This window comes from Antedon bifida, chromosome 3 (genome assembly GCF_963402885.1).
Source record: "Antedon bifida chromosome 3, ecAntBifi1.1, whole genome shotgun sequence".
Taxonomy (NCBI): domain Eukaryota; kingdom Metazoa; phylum Echinodermata; class Crinoidea; order Comatulida; family Antedonidae; genus Antedon; species Antedon bifida.
This window is the reverse complement of record NC_136228.1, coordinates 8041190-8065516: the sequence shown is the minus strand read 5'-3', so window position 1 is coordinate 8065516 and position 24327 is coordinate 8041190. Positions and strand designations below refer to the sequence as shown.

Here is a 24327-nt window from a genome sequence, read left to right as displayed (position 1 = left end):
AACACTATTGCAAGCTGCCATCTATTTTATTTTTATAAAAATGCGTGTGGTGTGATTGAAGAGGGGTGGAGGTTGGTGAGTAAAGGGACTGCTCTTGATGTAAACAAATGTTTACTTTGTTTTTGCAAGCTACTGTACTACATGTTCAGCGACATGTGAGTACAGATTCAGCCTATAAAAAAATTTTGCAAGAGAGGTAGAGGTATAAAATAATTTCTTCAATGTAGTACAGACATTTTGAATTTAGTACATTCTTTGTTGATTGTATTAAATAACAAATAAATAACCAGCTTGTGTTGTGTTTAAATTTCAATGAGTTATTTATATTCCAGTCATGATGATGAAATCAACCAACTTTACTCTTTTTTAAAAGAGTAAACTTTCAGAGAGGCCTAGATAGAATAATTTAAATAATAAAAAAAAAACTCTATTTAGATTTATTATATTTATGAAATAATAGTAAATGACTTTAAGTTCATTCAATTAAAAAAAACCACAGAAAAAAAAATTTGGAAGACCCGGGCATTGATCCCGGTACCTCTCACATGCTAAGCGAGCGCTCTACCATTTGAGCTAGTCCCCCACTGATGAATTAAGAAGTGGTTATTATATCATATATTGTATACTGTAAAAATAATTTTCATCTGCAAAAATACTGTTTTGTATTTGGGCCCTAATTGAGTAATAACTCAATTGTAAAATCTGATTTTTAATTAAGTTAATGTTGATTAGTAAATTATATTTGATTGACCAGCCTAGGGGGACCCGCGGCCTAGGCTTAGTGTAGGCTTAAATTGACAAGACACAAAGCGCGTACTCTCCATTTTAGAAACGTCGAATATATAGATAGGGATTATAAGTAAAGTAGGAAACAATTTAGTGAATTATAAATTATACTTTTATTACAAAAGTTCATTTTTTTAAATTACGAAAACATATTTTAATATTATATATTATAATTTGTAATGTGTAACAACAAAATCTAAGTAAATTAAAATATTATTACATTGATATGTCTATTTAGTGTTTGGAATATTCCACACTAATGGAGCGCGCCATTTTGGTTTTGTGCGAAAGTAGCGACGAAGAATTGAAAAGTGTGTTTTGATATTTTTCCAAAGAGAATATTGGATTTATGCTCAAAGCTATTTATTCCAATGCCTTGAAAACTGTTTAAATATTAACAATGTATATTAAGCAGGTAAGTTGCAGACATATCATGTATTTTGTATTATTTTGTTAGGCTTATCTGGCTAGGCTAGGCTTAGCCTACCTAGCCTTGCTTGATAGCAGCAGCAGGAGGCTAGTGTAGTGTACTAGGCCTAGGTGGTGGTATTCTCGGCGATGGCTACTTAATCCATGTATTGTAGTTAGGCTAGGCCTCCCTACTACAGAAATGTTTTTTGTGTTAATTGAAGTTTAAACTTTTAAAGAGTTGTTTTGTATCACATTTTTAAATTATTTTTATTTTATTTATTCAATTTTCTGCCATTTATTATAGGCATAACCATAAGCCTACAAATACAAAGAAGACAAAACAAATATATAAGGCAAGGAAAGACCAAACAGGTGCTAAACACCTATGCTAGTTGGTCAACCCAGATTACATTCTACAATTAAAGCATCTACAAGAAAGCTACCAACTACACACAATTTCAATATCAAAATTATTTAAAAAATAAATATTGAGATAAAAAATGTAAATAAAAAAATAAATGTCCAATAATTATTTTTTTTCAGGTAACTATTCAAGGATTTAGAAGTTACAGAGATCAGACTGTTGTGGATCCTTTTAGCCCTAAACACAATGTAGTCGGTAAGATATCATGAGATGATATTTTTTTTTATTGTTTAACTCCTGTTTTTCTGCAGTTTTTTGATGTTTAACTTTTTCTTATTATATTGCAGTTTGTACCAATTTTACTCCATTTCATGTGTATTGCTTGTTATCGTTTTCTTGTATTTTACCAATAAATATAATAATAAATTATTTTCTTTTATAAATATTGTTGATTATAAATTAATTAAGTGTTGCTACCTGTTTATATCAAATTAATCTTTATTGCAATCATCGGTACTGTACATTATCATTTATTTATTTAACTTCTCACTAACTATGAGGGATCTGGACCAACAGGTGGTAAACACCTCTGAAACGGTCCATTCCCAATTGCACAGTGGCTGTGTGTGAATGAATGACTTAAACAAACTATCAATATTGTGTTCATTATATTTCAAATTACCATTTTTATATTTTTAATTTTCAGTCGGGAGAAATGGATCAGGAAAAAGTAATTTCTTTTACGGTATGTGTACTGTATACTTTTACGTCAAATAAAATTTACTTTTATTTAAACATAAATGTTCCTTTCATTAGAATCAACATTCAGATCGCGTGTGTGTAGGTTGAAAAATTTCAATTAAATTTTATTTATTATTTATAAATTACAGAAAATATGATAAGGACAAGCAAAGGAAAATTGAAAGAAAAAAATTGTAACTTCAACTACTGTACAATGAAGGGAAAATGATAAAGACTGATGTACAGTAGCATGCAATGGTAGTCAAGTAATTAAGTAAATTTAGTTTTTAAAGTTAACGTTATTGTTTTTAAATCTTTAGCTATTCAGTTTGTGCTAAGTGATGAGTTTAGTAACCTTCGACCTGAGCAGAGGCAGTCTCTACTTCATGAAGGCACGGGTCCTCGTGTTATATCTGCTTACGTAGAAATAGTGTTTGACAACTCAGATAACAGATTACCTGTAAGTATTACTTAATATTATGTGTTGTAGCGATCTTTAAATAACATATGTGGTACCTCTTTGTTTCCACAATATTAAGCTCTGTCAAATTTGACGTGCCCAAATATGGTAGTGATATGCCCAAATATGGTAGTGATATGACATCATTTTAATTAATTTTATGTGTTGTGTTAATGGTACCGTTATGTTCTCTTCTCTTCTTTTTTATTTTTTTGGGGGTCATTGTGAGACAAGTTTAACTTCTAATTTTGATCCCTAAAATGGTCTTATATAAATTGTTGATTATTGTTTATTGATTTAATATTGTTTGTAATGAAAAAATGACCATTTTAAAATAAATGTTTATTGAACTTCATTGAACTTTATCATCATGTCCATATCACATTTTTTTGTCACACAAAGTTTGATAGTGTAGACAGAGCATTATACAAGCATACATTCAATTTCTGTAGTCTAATAATACGATTACATTTGTATTAGATTGACAAAGATGAGGTGACACTGAGAAGAGTAATTGGCTCAAAAAAAGATCAGTACTTCTTGGATAAGAAAATGGTTACGTAAGTATTGAATGAATTATATTGTTATTACCTTACAATGAATACAAATGATATGTTATTTTGCACTCAATATATTGGAAATACAAAATTGTTATTACATTTTGCCTAATTTTCAATAAATACTGTCAAACTTAAATTTACTAATTCATAACTGCAAAGTAACACTGCATCATGTTGCAGATGTTCTCAAATGTACTTGGTATAAAAACATATGAAATGAAGTAATTTCCAAATAGTTTGAGCCTTGTGGTCATAGCACTTTAGAGAAAACTTATTATGGTTAGGCGCTATACTAAAGACAATAACTATTATTATGTCATTATATAAATATCTAATTCCAGGAAAACTGATGTAATGAACCTTCTGGAAAGTGCTGGTTTTTCCCGTAGCAATCCGTATTACATAGTGAAGCAGGGTAAGATCAACCAAATGGCCACAGCACCAGATTCCCAGCGTCTCAAACTCCTTCGTGAAGTTGCCGGAACTAGAGTCTATGATGAGAGGAAATCTGAAAGTGAACAGATCCTACAAGAAACGGGTATGTAGTGATTACGTATTGTGTTAAAGCAAACAAAGTCTTATCTATGATGCTAAAAATAAATAAATAAAAACAAAAGAAATCTGTGTCAGTTGCCAGTTACCGATCCAAGGGTCCTGGGTTCAAATCCTTTCAGGGTCGGAATTTTTTTCTAATGATACATACCATTCCCAAAGACTTTGGTCTATGTAGAGCATCTTATTGTCTTGTGATCGGGATTGCCACCTTTAAGAAGGATAGTGAATGAATTCGCTTATGGCTATCCTTGGCAATTTGCCTAAATATATAAACAAAACAAACTTTGCTGTTAATTGCTAATTATTAATCTTTGTATACTATTCACTACAACAAATTCTGCATTATTACTGGACACTGTTTGAATTAAGAATGTAGAAAAGAATATTAAAGTTTATAGTTACTTGGCTAAAAGTCTGACGTAGTAGATAATTAACTATTTTCCTGTTTCTAGAGGGAAAACGTGAGAAGATTGAGGATCTTCTAAAGTATATTGAGGAAAGATTAAAAACGTTAGAGGAAGAAAAAGAGGAACTGAAGCAGTACCAGAAGTGGGACAAAATGAGGCGTTCACTGGAATACACAATCCACAACCATGACCTTACAGACACTAGAAAAAAGCTGGATGAGGTAGGCTATCTTTTTCTCTGTCTACACTATCAAACTTTATATGACATGTGGTGTGCCCATATATGGACATGATGTCATATCACTACCATATTTAGGCACATAACACCTTTTTTTTCCAAACTAGTTTGATAGTGTAGACAGAGCTTTACATTGCAGTTTTATATCGTACAAGTAATATCACCTACTATTTATTCAACTCTAAAACACAAATTTAAAACTGTACAGCACAATTTGGCTGGCCAAAAAAAGTTTTCTAGAAAATCTAGTTTATTGAATGTCTTTAAATAGGAAATACAATTTGGGACCTAGTTTGTGAAGATTTTCCATGTTTCAGGGTATATATTGTTTTTTTATTTTTTTATTTATTAGCTTTCATCTAAGAGAGAAAACAGTGGGGAAGTTTCTAAGCAGTTGCGCGATGTCCAAGAGGAGGCTTCCAAGCGTATCAAGAACATTAACAAAGAGTTGCGAGAAATAAAAAACCGTGTCCGCAGTGTCAATGAAGAGCGTGACCAATTGACAAATGAGAGGTCAGAGTTAATAAAGCGTAAAGCTAAACTTGAGTTATCGGTGAAAGATTTAGAAGAAGAGGTCGGGTCAGATTCATCAGCTAAAGTAAGACAATAAAATACATAACTAAACTAAAGTACATCCTTTTGGGACACCAATATTAAGGGGACACTTTTCTATGAAATGAACAGCACAACATCTACACTTTCTGTGAAATGGACAAGGAGCAATATATGTTTTAATACTACATCAAACTCCTATTGAACTCTGTTCAGTTCCCTTAATAGTGTTTCTGAAAGAAATTTAATTTAATGTACAATAGTATTTCACATTTATTATATGCATTATTCCCTTATGGTTATCCTTGGTAATTTGCCTAAATATTAAAAAAACAAAACTATAACTCTATTGGTAGTAAATTTTGCCTAAAATAACTTGATTTTAAAAATTTTTTTTCTATAAAAAGGCATCTCTGGAGGAACAGTTGGAAAAGCTGGATGGGACCATAAGTATAAAACAGAATGAGCTAGAGGCCATTATGCCAAGGTATGAGAACCTGCAGAAAGAAGAAGAAAAAATCAACGCTACACTACAATATTGTGAACAGAGAAGAACAGAGTTGTTTGCTAAGCAAGGCAGAGGAAATCAGTTTACTACAAGAGATGATAGGGACAAGTGGATTAAGAAAGAACTCAAGTCTCTTAATAAGTCCATCAGAGATAAAGAAGAACAGGTATGTGAGAGGAAAAAAACATTAATTGGGCAAATTGGCAAGAGCGATCATAATCCCGTGACATTTCACTCTATTAACAGAATAAACATACACACAAGATGTTCTACAGTACTGTATTATAAACAATCTTTTATCAAGTTTCTGAGAATGTTATTTATAATTTATGACAAAACTGTCTGTAGTATACATGATCTCTATACTAAACTCACAAATCTTTGTTTAAATTTTGAAATGATTTATTTACATAGATTAATAAACTGAATGAGGATATTGCAAATGACACAAAGAAGAATGAAGACTTGGAAAGTAAAATGGCAAAACTGACAGTGGACATCGAACAAATGAAAGATACAGTAGACGCCTCAAATAGAGGGCACTATGATCTGAAGAAGAGGAAGGATGATTTGCAAAACGAAAGAAAGTAAACACTTTACCTTATCTTTAGCCTTCTCCACACTATCAAACCTTATGTGACAACAAAAATGTGATGTGCCCTTATATGGACATGATGATGTCATATCACTACCATAATCTGGCATATCGCTACCATATTTGGGCACATCACACTTTTTTTGTCAAACTAGTTTAAATAGTAAATGTTTTCAAAGTGTATTAAGAGAAATTAGTTTTGGGCTGGTTCAGAAAATTGTTTTCAAAAGATTTTTTTACTACAATGGAATTTACTGCTTCCAGCTAAACACAATTTGTTTTATTTTTAGCGCCCTCTGGAGGGAAGAAAATAATATGCAGCAGGAGATATCAACAACGAGAGACGAATTGCATAAAAAAGAACAAACATTGAGATCTATGATAGGAAAGGTAAATTATACTGTATAAGAAACCTATGATTATTTACTTACTAATTTTCTATTTGGTTTGTTCAAGTTGAACACCAATAGCAACTGACCTAATATATCTGGAAATTCTATCTATAATTCAATTACAAATGTGTTTTGAATTTGGGACCTTTTCGACCTCAAACAATGTCTGGTTTTTGGGAGAAAATCTAGTATACAGAAAGTATATATATATGATATTGAGTCAACTTATGGCATGAGATTTGAATCAGTTCAAAGCTCTGTCTACACTATCAAACTAGTTTGACAAAAAAGGTGTGATGTGCCTAAATAAGGTAGTGATATTCCCAAATATGACATCATCATATCCATATATGGGCTCATCACATTTTTTTGTCATAAAGTTTGATAGTGTAGACAGAGCTTTACATGGTGTTGTCAACATCACAATAATCCTGTCCTATCATACCAGGCGACTCTCTCAATACCGAACTCTTTAAAAACCCACTGGTATGAGTAATTTTGTTTATTTTGTATAGTCCGTCTTACGTGGTATTGACAGCATCAAAAGAATCCTTGAAAGTTTCAAAGCCAAAGGAATTCACAAAGATGTACAAGAAGGCTATCATGGCGTCCTCATTGAAAACTTTGAATGTGCTTCTAGGTTTAACACATGCGTTGAAGTAACTGCTGGTAGTAGGCAAGTTTTAAGCCCTGTCTACACTATCAAATTTATGTATCAAAAAATTGTGATGTGCCCATATATGGACATGATGATGTCATATCACTACCATATTTGGGCACATCACACTTTTTTTGGTCAAACTAGTTTCATAGTGTAGAAAGAGCTTTACAGTTTTTACCATACCATAAATGTTTTAATAACATAGTATAAACTGACTCTGAAATAACGAGAGAGGCAAGCAATGATTCAACGTTTCGATCTTTATTTGATCATCATGGTAAATCGCTGCAATGGAAATTCTATAGGAATATGGTACAAAAAGTGATCAAGAAAGACAAAATGAACTTTTACAATGAACGTTTATTAAACTTAAAAGCCACTAATCCCCATAAATGGCACCAAGGCGTGCAGATGTTAGCTAATAAAACAAAACCCCAACCACTTATTAGTGTAGAGGATATTCCGCAGGATGACTATCATGGTATAAGTAATTTTGTAAACAACCATTTTGCTATAACTTCCCAAAGCAGACCTAGTATTGAGTTATGTAAGCTTCCTACGTATCTACCTGCCAATAAACCCCCTAATGTAAAAGAATGGGAAATGTACAATCAATTAAGAAAAGTTAAAGTAAATAAGTCCCCGGGCCCTGATAATGTGCCTAACAGATTAATAAGAGATTTTGCATGCGAACTAAGCATCCCTATGACTAATATCTTAAATGCCTCCCTCAGTGAGGGTCATGTCCCAACTATGTGGAAGGATGCTATTGTTACTCCGGTTCCCAAAGAAAATGGTTGTACTAGGGTTGACAAATTTCGACCAATCTCGCTTACATGTATCCTAGCTAAGGTAGCTGAGGGCTTCATTAAAAAATGGCTCTTAACAGATATCGAGAAAAATCTTGATAACAACCAATATGGTTGCCGTAAACACTTTTCTACAACCCATAATTTGGTTGATCTACTAAATGTGTTCTATGAAGGTAGTAACATTCCCAAATCTGTTGGTCAGTTAGTTTTAACTGACTTTAGTAAAGCATTCGATTGTGTTGACCACACAATAGCAGTTTCTAAATTAGTAACACTTGGCTGTAGACCTGAAATTGTACCGTGGTTAATTAGCTTTTTGTCAAACAGAACCCAACAAGTACGCTATAAATCCACATTATCAATGAGTGTTAATCTAACATGTGGCGTCCCTCAAGGCACACTCCTTGGGCCTATGATCTTTCTTGCTCTAATTAATGATGCCATGCAAGACTCGCCATGTAAAACTTGGAAATATGTAGATGATTTGTGCATAGGACAGATAGTAAAAAAGGATGAAATTTCCTCAATTCAGAATGATGTTGCTTTACTGAATGTATGGTCTAATGAAAACAAACTAAAACTTAACCCAACTAAATGTAAAACTATGTATTTTAACTTTCAAAGAAATCAATATGAACATGAACCCCTTTTGATTGGTAATGCTACAATTGAAATTGTTAATGAAACTAAGTTACTAGGTTTATGGATACAAGCCAACCTCAAATGGGACCGTAATGTTAAAGAAATTGTATCCAAAGCCAGCAGACGTCTGCATATATTGTGTAGATTAAGAAAGTTCAATCTTCCGAAATTTGATCTTGTAGATGTATTTAAGAGTTACATAAGACCAAGTGTTGAATATGCTGTCCCAGTATGGCATTCTAGTCTTACTAAGAAACAAAGTGATATGATAGAATCTGTCCAAAAAAGGGCTTGCAGAATAATATTGTGTAATGACTACATATGTTATGACCAAGCACTCAATGATCTTTCTTTAGACACTTTATCTGATAGAAGGCGTAATCTATGCTATAAGTTTGCTCTGAATTGTTCAAAAAGTATTCATTTTGGAAAATGGTTTCCAGTGAAGAATGTAAGTAACATGAAACTAAGACGTGTAAAGTATCAACAACCCAAATGCAGAGTTGAAAGATATAGAAAAAGTGCAATACCATACCTTATCTCGCTTCTAAATGAATAATCATTATATATCACCCAGTACAGCTATGCAATTCTTATTGGTCCTTTTTGGTGTTTTTTTTTTTCTATTTTAATATTTTAATGCTAAACTTGTTGAATGTTCCTGTATTGTATTTCTTGTGTAAATTGCCTCCTTTTTTATATATAATTATCATTGGTTTTATACTTTTATACAAATTTTAATATTGAGAAAATGTAAATATCTTTGTAATTCAGCTAAGGCTGCGATGATGATAGTGAAATAAATGAAATGAAATGAAATGAAATAAACAGAAAAAATCATCATCAGTAATGAACAAAAATTCCAAAGGCAGACAATTATAACTATGTTATTTAAACATATCATCTATAAATGTTTTATTTTTGTTAAATTAGAAACTAGATAACGATAGATTCAAGTTAATCATTTTGTTTCCTTTCTGATTCCTTCTTTTATTCATGAAAGTGATAAAACATTTACCAAAAAAGTATTTTCTTTTTTTTTTCATCTCATTCACTTTCATTGCCTAGAAAAAATAAAGAAGATCTTAAAGAAAGATTTAGAGACAATATTAAATTAATTAACAAATCTGTTTCTGGTTTTCATTTAAGGTTGTTTTACCATATAGTAGATACTGATATGATTAGTACCAAAATCCTGGCTGAGATGAATCGACAGGGCCTTCCAGGAGAGGTCACCTTTATGCCACTTAACAGGCTAGAGGTCAGGCCTACCAACTACCCAGAATCGCCTGTAAGTTTGTTTACAAATGTTACCACTAAACTTGATTATGTAAAAGAGTACTTACCTAATTTTATTGGAGCTGTAGATTGGTGGTTAACATGGATTCAATCCTAGTCTTGTGTTAGGACTGTAAATGTTTCAAATACACTCCCTAAGCCTCAAATAATTTAAAGGTCAATATGGTTTATTTATTATAATTGGCCAGTTACTTACTATTTGATGTACAATAAATACCTTATTTTATTTGATATAGTCTATGAAATATCACAAAGTTACAATTCCAATAGTTAAAATAAAGAAATAATAAATTATATTGTGTGTGTGATGCTAAATGAATTGTACAAAAAAAAATGATAAAAGTGTACTAAATATTCTTATTTTGAAGGATGCTTTACCAATGGTCTCAAATCTGACATATGAAGCACGATTTGATGTTGTATACCAACATGTGTTTGGTAAAACGTTAATCTGTCGTAACATTGATGTCGCTACTCAATTCTCACGTACTCATAGTCTGGACTGTGTCACATTAGAAGGTAGCCATTAACAAATCTTATTTTATTCCAGTAGAATCTCTCCTTTAGGAAACCCCTAATAAGAGAACACTTTCCCATTAAACAAATGTAAGGCAAAATGGTTTAACACTACAACCAACCCCTAATCAGAGGACACCCCTAGTAAGGAGACACTTTCCAATGAAACAAATAAGAAACAATATGGTTTAACACTACAACCAACCCCTAATCTGGGGAAACCCCTAGTAAGGAGACACTTTCCAATGAAACAAATAAGAAACAATATGGTTTAACACTACAACCAACCCCTAATCTAATATAGGTACTGTATATTGCTGATGAAAAATGGGGTAAAATATTCCATTCAAACAATATAGGCTGTTCTACTAAATTTTGATTCTACATGTATTGTTTTTTTTTCTTGTTTATCTCAGTCATCTTATTAAAATACGAACATAAACACAAATATAACTAGAACTTAATTCGTATATATATGTTGCGTAAAATAAACTAAACTGAAGTATGGGGTTTACAACATCAAAATCTTTGACAGGTGACCAAGTGAGTAGGAGAGGTGCTATCACTGGTGGCTATTACGACACACGCAAGTCAAGATGTGAGCTTCAGAGCAGCATCGTAGAGCTACGTAAGAAGATCAAAGAGCAGGAGGATAAGTTTGAGGAACATCGTGATAAGCTGTCGCAGATTGAGGATGAGATAACGTCACTGATGAGTGAGATGCAAAAAATTGAAACAAAAAACAGAAAAAACAAGTAAGTGGCAATTGTGTTTCTGCAGACACAATTAGAATTGATTATATTCTTCATAATGAATTAGCCAGACTAAGAAACTAGGCACCATACGATGGATTTAAAGCTTGGCCTGGAGATAAGTTTAAGCTGTGTTGTGTTTTTTTATCAATGTTGTGTCCAGGATGAGTGAACAGTTTTATTCTAAAGAATAAAGGGGAGAAACAATGACTATTGGAAACTTGACTCCTGAGGTTTCTCATGTTGTGTTTTCATTAATTGTTAATTTGTATGTTTAGGGACAATTACGAGAGAATGAGAAGCGACTTGAGAATCATGAAGGAAGAAAGCCAAGTGATCCAACGATCTCTTCAACCGAAAGAAAGGCGTCTTGGCAGTCTGCAGTCAAGCTTAGAAGCTATGAAAAGTACAAACGCGTCTTTGGAAGAAGAAATAGGTGATTAATTGGACTGACAAGCATCATGACCCCAACAAGATAACCTTTTAATTACAGTAGAACCTTTGTTTTATGTACCCTGATTTTACGTTCGCTTGATTTTACGTACACTTAGAATAACGAATCCCATGTTTTACGCACGCCTTTCGGTCCCATACCATACGTAAAATGAAGGTTCTACTGTACTGTCCCAACAGCGGACAGGCAGCCGGTCTCCTTGCCTGACCCAACCATCATGACCCCAACGAGATATCCTTATGAGTACTGAGTAATTTTTTATATCTTGTGTATTTTTTATTGTTTGAAGTGCAGCATGGAGAGCCAATTTGATAGTGCTTAGCATTCAATCAGGGTGCTGCATCATTGTCATGTATTATATGTTGTTGTTTGTGCCTGAAAATTACATAAAATAAAAGAATATAACCTTACTATATATAATATATAGTACTGTCCCATTAGACTGTATGATACCTAATAACAATTGTCATTAAACATGTTTATTACTAATAGTATATATGTATTTGTTACTAGGTACCGCTTTATTATCCCAGTTAAGTGTGGATGACCAACGAGAGGTTGATAAAATGAACGATCAAATTAAAGAGGAGACCGCAAAGAATAAGGACGTGCTTAACAAAAGGATTAAGGTGTGTATAGAAACATTTATATTGCGGAGTATCCACCAACCTCAAGCCTACTACAGTAGAATCACCAGGGACCCAACAAAGCATCCCCTGAATAGGTGTTGGCTATAGATTTGAAATATAACTTTCCCATCGTTCAGTACACAAAAAAGTGTCCCATAATAAGGGTTTCCACTGAATAGGGGTGTCCCAAAAGAGGTGATCTACTGTATTACATGTAAAACTAAACTTATTAAATTGTTTGAATAATTTCTAAATATTTTAATAGGAGATTGGGAAATGATTGTTTATGATTCGTTTTTTGTAAATGAGGTTAAACTATTTTACTTATGTTTTATTGTCTTTTTATAAGTTTATAATATTAATGCATGCTTGTTTTTATTTTGGCAATATAAATTAATGGATTGTTTATTTATAGCTTGAAGGCGAGAAAAACAGACTTCAGAATGTATTATCTGGAAATCTGAATCGTAAACGAGACCAACTGTATTTGGTGAGTTGATTTTTAAGATACTCTCTTATTATATCTTTTCATTTCCTACAGCATGTATTCACAAATTAGATATTTAACCTTGTTCATGTTCATAAAATAAGTCTCATTTGAGGCTTAGGGAATGGAGTACAAACAGTAATAATCCTGGCACTAGTTCAGAATTGAACCCACATAATGTAGTTGTTACACATGCAGTGGAGTACAATTAAATACAATAGGGTCTTACAATTACAATTTTTCTGTAACTATCAGTATATATCTTTATTCATCCCTCATAGGGCAATTAAAAAAAGATGGATTACATCAGCTTACAATAAAAAGTACAACTTACAACATCAAATATAGAAGTTGCTAAATAATTGAGAACTTAATCCTCTTTTATCCTCTTTACAATGGATCAAGTGTCTGATTATGCTAGATTCTTTTCTGTAGGAGTTGCAAGAAATTTCTGTCTCGGATAAGAAACAGAAATTGGATACAGCTGAACTTGAGATGAAGTCGTTAGAGGCCAGTATTGAAGCTAACAAAGCAAGATTGGAAGGTAATTATTTAATAAGTTGGCTAGAAGAAGAGTGTACTTACTACTAATAGCAAATACACTAACTTCATTGATTGGCATACCATTGACAAACCAGGCACTAATGTGTACTTCTATATAAATATGTCCTCTCCTGCTGTAGATATAGTTGAAAATATTTTTTCTTATGAGATTATAAAATGTAGACTTTTTTTTTGTTTAGTTCTATAAATAAAATAAAAATGTAACTATTTGAATTTGTAGATATTGAGAGTCAAGCAGAGGCTTTGAACCGAGAACAAGTAAGTCGCCAAGGAGACTTTGAAGAATGGAAGCATAAAGAGCGAGAATACGGTGATAAGATATCAGATGATGCTAAATCCCTTGAGAAGATGACAAATAAACAGAGCATGTTACTGAAAAAGGTATGAGCTTTACAGTGGTAAATGTTTTTTGCCCAAAATGAGTTGATAGGGCAAGAAAACTTAGAAGCAGAGAGTAAGTCCAAAGATTACATGAAAAAATAAGATGGTGAAAGAAAGTATGAAAATGATGTGCAAGATAGGAGGAAGAAGTAGAGAGAATAGTGAAAGTAACTTACGAAGAGGGAGAAATGAAAGAATGGCGCCGTATAAACATAAATGATGTGTTGCTATATAACCTAATTAATGTTTTTAACTTGATCACACTGTTATATGAGGAGCTGGGTTGATATATGTATACTCTACATTTTGGTGTTTTAATTCAAAATATTTTTAATTTATAGAAAGAAGAATGTATGCGTAAGATCCGTGAGCTCGGCTCGTTGCCAAGCGATGCTTTTGAGAAATACACAAAGTTTTCAGTGAAGCAACTGTTTAAGAAACTGGAACAATGTAACCAAGAACTTAAGAAGTACAGTCACGTGAACAAGAAAGCTTTAGATCAGTTTATTAACTTCTCAGATCAGAAGGAGAAACTGATTAAACGAAAGGAGGAGTTGGACAAGGGACACGCTGTAAGTTACTTCAATATATTTTCATTTTATTTTCTTTTAAAACAAATTTGACCTATGATATTGGAAAGCGATTAAACCAAATACAAATTTTAAAAGTAATTGGAAATTCATAATTGAAGCATAAAAAAAAAAAAAAATCTGCTACAAATGTTGTGAATATTTCTTTTATAACTTTATAGCGACATTTTTCATTTATTCGTCACATTGTAAATTAGTTATATAAAAAAATATTATTATAATAAACTATGATTAAGTCCGAACATTGTATTGCGTGCGATCCTATGTATGCATTAGAATTTCAACGATTGAGTTAATATGTTTAGACACGTCCTGCCTTGTACATGTTTGCACGTTTCTTTTGGTCTACTCTACTAATTATGTATGAGGCAATGAAAGCCCATTCCATTAGCCGTTATTTCCTATATTACATGTCTGACATGGCATCATCATTTTATAGTATGTGAACTTTAAAATAGTTTACATAACAAAGTCAACTCTCCCAATACCGGACACACTTGTGCTTGCATAATATGTCTAGTATTCAAAATTAGTTTTTAATGGTATAAAAAAGAATTTGGGAACTTTTGGACCTCAAGAAAAGTTTTGGAAAGTCTCCGGTATATTTAATAGTGGAGCTGTAGCTTGGTTAATAAACTTGCCTCCCAATCCCAAGGTTTGGGGTTCAATCCTGATCTTGTACCAAATGACCTAATCCACATTCTAAGCTTCAAATAAGATTGTACCTTTCTAACCCTCTTGAAGGCTATAAAACAATCCTATTAGTATTTATACATCATGGAGCCTGTAATTAATGAATAGGACAATTTATTCTTTTGTATCAATTATTAATATTGTCATTTATGCTTCTTTATTTACTTTCTTTTCATTTATTCTGAATTAATTGGAAATAATATTTTAATTTCTAGTCAATTGTTGATCTGATGAGTGTGTTGGAGCATAGGAAGTATGAAGCGATTCAGCTAACATTTAAGCAGGTATCTAAGTACTTTAGTGAGGTGTTTGAGAAACTTGTACCGTCTGGTAAAGCCAAGCTTGTCATGAAAAAAGGAGAGGCAGAGACATCGGTAAGCAATCTTATATCTTATGTATATATGATATAAATTCATCATCTGGTTTCAAATATGAGTGTTGATTTTTTACGTTTTTGAAAAGCGTGTTACTGTGGTTCATCAAGCGGTAATAATTCAACACTTGTATATTTTATAATTCTACATCACAAAATATTAATAACTAATGTATGGGGCTAAAGTTCTGTCTACACTATTATAAAACTAGTTTGACAAATTAAGTGTAATATGCCCAAATATGGTATTGATATGCCCAAATATGGTATTGATATGCTCAAATATGGTGTTGATATGCCCAAATATAGTAGTGATATGGCGTCATCGTGTCTATATATGGGCACATCACTTCATCTTTGCTGTATCACATTGATTTGGTCACTAGTCAAATTACAATTTCTCTCTTACAATTTTAAAAGTAAATATGAATAAACATTAAAATGTTATTTTGTATGTTTTGGCAGGATGGTGATTCACAGACTGGTGTTCCACTTGTTGAACTATTCACTGGTGTTGGAATTAAGGTACGTCACACTCTATCAGTTATACTGTCAGTCTATGCCAAATTGGTTTGGTTTTTAGTTTCTTAAAATCAGCCTTAAAATGCATTCTGAAAACCAGACAATCAATTAGCAAACTTACGTTTTCTGTAAACAAAAAATGTTAAATCACCCAAATATGTCCTGATAATTAACAGTGTATTACACACATTTGCAGTCTACAAATCTTTAGTAGAAAATTACTGTCACCTTCGTCTACCATCGCAAAGCCAAAGATTGCTTTTTGGAGCATATTTAATATTTAATTTCAAAATTTAATAATTTAGTGGACATTGTAACGTTTCAAATAATCTCAATTATTGATTATAAATTATATTTATATATTATAAAACAATTTAGATTTGTAAAGCAATCATGACTATTTCTTTTCTACTGACGTTAAATATTATTTATAAAGTGTTCATATTATACAATATTGTAATTCATATGTTATGTTATAAAATATTGATTTGTTAGCTTCAGATAAAATGAAACATTAAAATTGTTGTGTTAAAACAGTTGTTTTGGCAGGCCTTGTTAAACATTATAAATTATGTAAATGACATAGTTAGCAAGAGTTGCTTTTATTTACAAATTTTAAATATTTTGCTGTAAAATAATGTGTTGTGGATTGATTAGTGTCTGCCGAGACTGGGGTTGATCTGACGAGAGGGGTTGATCCGACCAAGTCCTCATCGTGTTATCATAACTAAACAGTCATTAAATATCGCTGCAGATTTCAATTACCTGCAGCTTGGGGTGAGCTGTGATCAACCATGTATATCCTACAGGAAGCTGTCATTAGCTACAATTTGTCAATGACTTCTATAACCACTTAGTCTGAGGGAAACAAGTTTACTTTATTGGAGCCAAGTTAATGGCTATTAATGGTCAAATGGATATTGTGATGACCTTTCAGTCAGAACTATATTCTATAACTGAATCCATCGATCAAATGTGTTTCCAACCTTTTTCTATTATTCTTGACAAATACGTTCAACCATAATATTTAAATCGTTTCCTAGTGTTTGTGTTATGTGAAAAATAAGAGGGAAAAGCAATTCAATATATAAATGAGGAATGCATTAAAATGATTGGTTATAAAAAATGTTTAAAATTAAGAAAATATTTTCTAATGAAAAATTGTCAGCAATGTGTACAGACTCTGGCTATTTTGTGTCATATGCATTTTACTTTTGTAAATGTTATGTCTTAATATTGTCATGTATAAAATGAAAAAACTAAAACAGAAAAGTCCTAGAATTAAAATTAATTCTAAATAATATTGACAATTGATTTTTTCAACTTTCCTATGTTCTTTGTTTTATTACAGATAAGTAATTCATTTATTGATTCTTTCCTCTTTTTTTGTGCTTTTTCTTTGTTACATCAAATTATCACTTTCTTGTAGGTCTTTCATCTCCCAATCATCCTGTTATTTTCATTACCTTTTTACTTCAACCTGTTTTTATTCTCCCAAACCAACCAAAACAACAAATCCAATTTGTCTATACATTTCATTTTCATTTCATTAATTTTATTCATCCAAAAGAGAAATATATAACAAATAGATTAAAATACATTAATAAATGAAAAGACCCAATAACAAAAAGCTAAAAGCTTGTATGTGGTTGATGACCTAAACATTTATTTCCAACTGTTCTTGTTTTTGTTGGTCAGATTTCATTTTCTGGAAAAGCTGGAGAGACAAAGGAAATGCAGCAATTGTCTGGAGGTCAAAAGTCATTGGTTGCCTTGACGTTGATATTTGCGATTCAGAAGTGTGACCCCGCCCCTTTCTACCTGTTTGATGAGATTGACTCTGCTCTGGACGCCCAACATAGAAAAGCTGTAGCAGGTACATTTGAAATTTGTCATTCGAAATAGATTTTTTTTTATATGTACATTTGTAACAAATAAATACATATTGTAAGCACGTTTGTTCATTTTGATGTACATTACAAAGATTCTTACAGTGTTAAACATTTGTCATTTAAAATAGATTATGAATATAAAATTAATTGGCACAAAGTTTGTAAAATTCCGTGTTTTAAATTTCAATTTAAATCGACAGGATGTCATGGTTCCTCTAGAATGTCCGAAATAAAATGTGTTATTGGGAAAGTTTGACTTTTTGCCAAAGCTAATCCCCATTTTGTGAGACAGTTGTTTCTGCTGCATGTCTTGTGATATACAGTTACAGCACTCTTTCCTTGAATCTAAGCATCGTACTTAAGTCTTGAAAATATGCTGGATTGTAGTAAGATGTGTTGATAGAAGTGTAGTTGCTAGGTAACAGCATTTTGTCTCACTTGTTCTTATTTTGTTATTTGTTTGTTGGTCCTCTGTATTATTTGTATGATATCTGATGAAATAAATGTTATTTGGATTACAATGATGATTCTGAAATATAAGTTTAAAAAATGAAAGAACAAAATGTAATATATTTGCATCCAAATATTAAATTACTTGTGAGGTGGACTGATCGGCGACTGCAGTAGACAGACAAGGATGGACAGTGCCTGTTGGGAGTTTGTATTTAAGTTAATTTATAAGAATCTTTAGGGAGGTAATTTAAGCTTTAGTACATTCTGCTATACCCTCCCTTGTCATACTGACTCAGCAGTCCACAGTCCAGAAAGCTTCAGGCTGATTTAGACCAGTTCATAACATATTTTTCATCTTTTCATCACAATTCAGCACAGTGGGTTTGTGGGCTTCTTTTATTTTACATTGAATTACACTTAATATTTAGTAAAAATATTTTAATAGATTTTGTTGAATTCAATCAAGTGTATTTTCTATTTTAAAAAATCAATGCTTAAACCAAATAAAAAGTTGTTTCAAGTCTGTGATTTTAATTTGTTTATATAAGGGACTTTACTTGTATCAACATAAGAATGATAATTTAAAAGTCAATGTTACACATCTTTGAATAAGATCATACAACTTTGAGGGACTGTGACTTTTTTTTAGTAAATAAAAATTGCAAATTAGTAATTAATGTTTTCAAATAAGTTATCAGTGTGTAAAGATCTTAAATCCTCTTGTCATGCTTAGAATAAATGTGTCATGCTTACAATTCATAACATACCATGCTTACCTTTGTTCTCAATGAATGAATGATAAAAACCATTGTTATTGATAATTAGATAATGTTTGGTAATGTTGTATAAGTCAATGCTTAATTCTTTTGTAATGTTATGGGAATTGTTCATGTGTTTCTAATCAAAAATACCTTTTTTGTTGCATACATTTTGGCTTATCTTCAAGATATCATTTGTATACATAATTCCCATGTGTAACCAATATGCCTTTTGTGTGAAACTTTGCTAGGATTAAGCCTAGCACACACAGTTAAATCCTTGCTAAGTTTGGTGTATACCCTTAATGCTCTATATACTTAAAAACTCATTTGAATGTTTACATGGAATGCCTGTAACCTTCTAAATAAAATTGATTAGGCTTCAACACGAGGACCAAAAGGTGTTTATAACCACAGTTGAATATTGGGATGTTACTCCTAAAGCATGGTTCACACTGGGATGCAATGCAACAACATTTTGAATTATCTATCGCTTGTGATTGGTCAAATTACTTTTCACTTGCATCCTTGTGTTCTAGTGGGAACCAAGCTTAAGTGTGGCTAAAATTATTAATGTTCTCTCTTTTTTTTCTTTTATAAAGATATGCTGAAAGAGTTATGTGGCAATGCGCAATTTATTACTACAACATTTAGACCTGAACTTTTGGACTCTGCCGACAAATTCTACGGTGTCAAGTTTAGAAATAAGGTAATAATTTGCTGTTAAACTCTCAGCAATTTACACTTAAAACCACTCAATTACTTGCCATGGTTATAATACAACAACAGTCCTACTGGGTTTTATGTGGTAGGTTATATAAATTCTGCATGAGTATGAATTTATTCTGGGTCAATATTAATTTGATATTTATCCGGCATCAATATCATACAATATCCATGCCATATTGGTCTTGTTTCTATGTGTTTTAACTTGTCTAACCTCAATATAGTCATGCTCTAAACCCAGCACCACTAAATTACCAGCTTATTGCTGCATTAAGACCAATTAGTGAAATTGAAGTAATAATCAAATTATATTTATTAATAACACAACTCAGTGCTGGCCAACGAGGTGAGAGGTGAGCTATTTCACAACACAGGAAACTGCTTGTACAAAATCTGTTTCGTTTAAGTTAGCTCAAGAAAAGTTTTGAATCACTTAGAAGAAGTTAACCTCATGAAAAACTGAAAATGAATACAGTAATACCAAATGCAGGGGCTATGTTCCTTCTGGTCTACTGTATATCAGAAATGAATACTGTACATTATTGTTATCTACAGCCTTAAACTCTGTCAAACTTTATGTGACAAAAAAATGTGATGTGCCCATACAGTATATGGACACGATGACATCATATCATTACCATATTTGGGCACATTACACTAGTTTGATAGTGTAGACAGATCCTTAAGCTCTGTCTACACTATCAAACTAGTTTGACAAAAAATTGTGATGTGCCCAAATACTAGTGAGTTACCCAAATATGGTAGTGATATGACATCGTCATGTTCATATATGGCCACATATATGAACATAAATAAACTTTGATAGTGTAGACAGCTTTAGAATTGCTCTATGTTAATTTATAAATATTGCACATACAAATATAATTTCATCACACTACTTTAAGATTATACATTACGTTTCTTTTTTTAGGTTAGTCATATTGACGTGATAACGCGTGAACAAGCTAAGGATTTCTTAGAAGATGACGCAACTCATGGTTAATTGTAGCGCCCTCGTAGTCAACTCATCGAAGACACTATACTGCAAGTCTGTTAATGTAGTTATGTTAGTTAGTTAGTTATATGTTGCTTTATTCCAAAGGCATAATGTTTCTAAATTTTTCTAGAATAGATTGTTTCAAAATGTTAATTTAATGTAAATATTGAATGTAAGTCAACATTACTTAAAGGCTAATTATTGGTTTGGATTAATGTTTTGACTAATATTCAAGTTCAAAAGGACCTGTATGTCTCTTTTTTTAAGCACAGTTCCAATACTATACTTGTAAAAATGGCATTTAAGTGTCATTCTGTGTGACAGCCGTATTCACCAATCACACTTAAGTGACATATTTCCCTAATTAAGAATTTCACTTATTTATGTCAATAAATATTTAAGGTGTATGACTTTGTTTCCTTTAGCCTAAGTGTGAATGATGGATACAGCCAATATAGCCACTGCTGTGTAAATGTTTATGTTAATAAAACAAAATACATATTATCTGCTAACCCTTAACATTTATCATAGATGATCATATTTATTTCTTTATAAGTTGTGGTGATATCAGTCACTTCCAAAAAGCAGCCCTAAACAATAGACACATTGGTAGTCCTGTAACATTCCAATTCTTGCCCATTCTAATACATTCAGTTTAATAAAGACCCACACTATCATGTTTGCATGGCCTATTTTATTTTATCAAACATTTATTTGCACATGAATATTTTAACTTGGAAGAAAACCAATATACAGAAAACAATTGAATATTAATTTGTTGTATTTTAGTAAATCAGGTAGTTGTAATTAATAGCTTCCTGAGGAGAGTATTGAAGTGTTGAACACTGCTTCTATCATTTATAATGTTTATTCTCATAGTTACTATGTTTTAATCAATCTTGAATCTGTAATGTAACATCTGTAACGATACATTTACGACCTGAGTATATTGATTAAATCATTATTTACGCTACACAGTATTTTGCTGAAAAGCGATCTCTATTTTATGGAGAAAGAAAACTAACTACACACTATTATTGTTATGTAAATATTGTTTTAATTTGGTTATGGTTATTATTGCAGTTCTCATTTTTGCTAAAACTGCATTTATATTATATACTTGTTAATTGTGAGATAACTGATTGTCTATTTTTTAATCTACTGTTATTGATATAGTTGTTAACTAGCATGTCTATTGTATATTAATTAATCGTTGATATATTGTTGTTTTTGATTGCTAGATAGATTTGATGAAACTTGTTACCAATATTGCCTAGTTGATTGGTCACTTTTGTTATACATAGTAAATTGCATGTTCCATCGTACGAAATAAAGTTTAAATATTTCAGACATATATGTTTGTGGTTTATTGTTGATACAACACAAACAGAACTCCCACTGAGGTACTTAGACAGGCATATTTATATTTTTAAATATTACATTCTTGCCTTCACTAGGGGTGTCTAGTAAACTAAGCTATTTAGACACACCTTAACTAGAGTAACTATGGTAAGTGTTACTTTGGCATAATAAAAGTGTTTTTATTATCGAATACCTTTCACCTGGTATCAAGTTTGATTGTTATACAAATCAGTGCACGTGGATACGCCTCCTAAGGAAGAGTATGTACTGCAATACCATTATGGAATATGTATATTGCCTCCGTATAAACTGCTATTAAAAACAATACGCTACATGAACCACCTGTATAATACTATTCCGGTATGTCTCTTGTTTAGCGCTGAATGGGTTCGATTGATATGTTCAATTACCGTTTATTAGATACATTTCTATTGAGACGTATTGTATCCACTGTATTGTATATTTTCTAGTATTACACTGTATTTTACTAGCATGATTATAGTATCAAATAGTGCGTTTCCCAGCTTGAACCATAGAATCACAGCAGGCCGTACAAGGTTACTAGCAAATAAACCACTTGCTCTTTCAACCTTTGTGCTTATTCAATCGTTAGTAAGCCAGCCCGGTAAGCCATTCTCCATAGGTAAGCACATACAGTATTCGTTAAAGTCAACACTATGTATTACCTGATGACATACTATGATTTTAGTTCGTCAAATGAAAGGATCTGAAATAGTCATATTGGAATTAATCAACTGTCGTCCGTCAAAACAATGGTGGCTTTTTGTCTTTGTCCGAAGTCCGAGGAGTAGGAGTAAAGTTAGGACTAAAGTTAGGACTATTAAGATTTATAGAGTTGTAACAACTCCCTGCCTATACTAACACACTTATATACTTTCACAGCACGTAAGTACGAGTAGGTTTAAGTCTGGTTTGTATTGTACTTAAGTGGGGTTTTTAAGATGTCTGGGAAATTATACAGACGTGAACCTTTACAGGCATTTCCGTTATATTTACTACTACGAGAGGTTAGAGAAGAGATATAATTGCGTGATGTAGGCCTATGAGAGCCCGGACTGGAATAAATGCTTATTACTTTCCCTGTAAATGTATACATTTGGCCAGATAATCTGGTATAAACTAGTATTATATATTTTCAATCGATTTCAATAGTGGTTTACTTGAATCCAGGTATGTCATATTATGAAAAACTGATATAACCCTGCTTGCTAAAATGTCCCCCTTTTTTAACCCGGAGTTATGGACGAATAGCATCGCCTAATTGCATTTATAAACATCCTAAACACTTCATAACACATTCTAAGTGAAAAGACGTGCAGTATCTGATGTAAGTTAATATCCACAATTATTGGTAGTAGGCCAACAAAAATGCTGATATCGAAACTTCGATCATGATAGATTCACAACATGATTGTTTATGTTACCTCCACCAGATTGCTATTGGCCTATAAGACCGACGCCCACACTTATGAGGTGAAAGATTAGGCTTTTATGTCTGATTTCCAAAATATTCATATTGTAGGTCTAAAACATTATACTCACTGATATTGTCCCCGCTGAAAAAATAATTCTTAAACATTTTTTTTGTCAAATAGGACATTTTAATGTCACATAATTGTTTTTTTCACTTTGAGCAAAAATTGGATCGAAAACAAATTTACTTGAAAAAACTGTATTAAAGCAAACAATAGGCAAATTGTCTGCCAGCCAATATAAGTGAAAGCATTATTTTTTCCCCGTTTTTTTCTACAAAAGTGATTAACTTTATTAAAACTACAAAATAACCTATAAAAGTCTGATTTAATGATCTTAATTTTTCATGTTTTTGGGGGACAATACATATTTAATGTCATCGTACTATAATATTTACACGTCTGTATCAATTAAATAACGGATAGTTCTAATTTTAACTTGTTGTTCCCCGTGATCAAGGCGTAGCACGCGTACATTCCAAACTGTAGCTCCCGCTCTACAAAACCAGATAGATATTCCAATTATGCTGTCAGATGGTACACTTTCCATTCCTAGGCCAGCGTGTTGCCAATTTTCTACCCGTCATTCGCTCATACCCTTACCATCGTAACTGTCATCACTAATTCCAATCAAGGCGTATCTTTTTATTTCTAAAGAATCGGCTTAGATTCTCATTGCAAACATTGTCGACGACGATTTCA

General features: G+C 32.0%; 1 protein-coding gene across 1 annotated transcript; it reads left to right on the top strand.

The window, feature by feature from the left end:
• The first annotated feature begins 1074 nt into the window (after nucleotides 1-1074).
• Nucleotides 1075-22120, top strand: LOC144836781 (structural maintenance of chromosomes protein 3-like). Its single transcript, XM_078691635.1, has 26 exons — nucleotides 1075-1201; nucleotides 1741-1816; nucleotides 2268-2306; nucleotides 2623-2762; nucleotides 3243-3322; nucleotides 3664-3860; nucleotides 4330-4505; nucleotides 4875-5120; nucleotides 5482-5748; nucleotides 5997-6169; nucleotides 6468-6567; nucleotides 7085-7245; nucleotides 9834-9975; nucleotides 10352-10502; nucleotides 11035-11254; nucleotides 11530-11687; nucleotides 12219-12334; nucleotides 12750-12824; nucleotides 13257-13365; nucleotides 13606-13766; nucleotides 14108-14338; nucleotides 15265-15423; nucleotides 15888-15947; nucleotides 17643-17820; nucleotides 19650-19756; nucleotides 20705-22120. Exons 1-26 carry the CDS (start codon nucleotides 1187-1189, stop codon nucleotides 20774-20776), a joined length of 3609 nt encoding a protein of 1202 aa, XP_078547761.1. The 5' UTR covers nucleotides 1075-1186; the 3' UTR covers nucleotides 20777-22120.
• Nucleotides 22121-24327: the final 2207 nt, after the last annotated feature.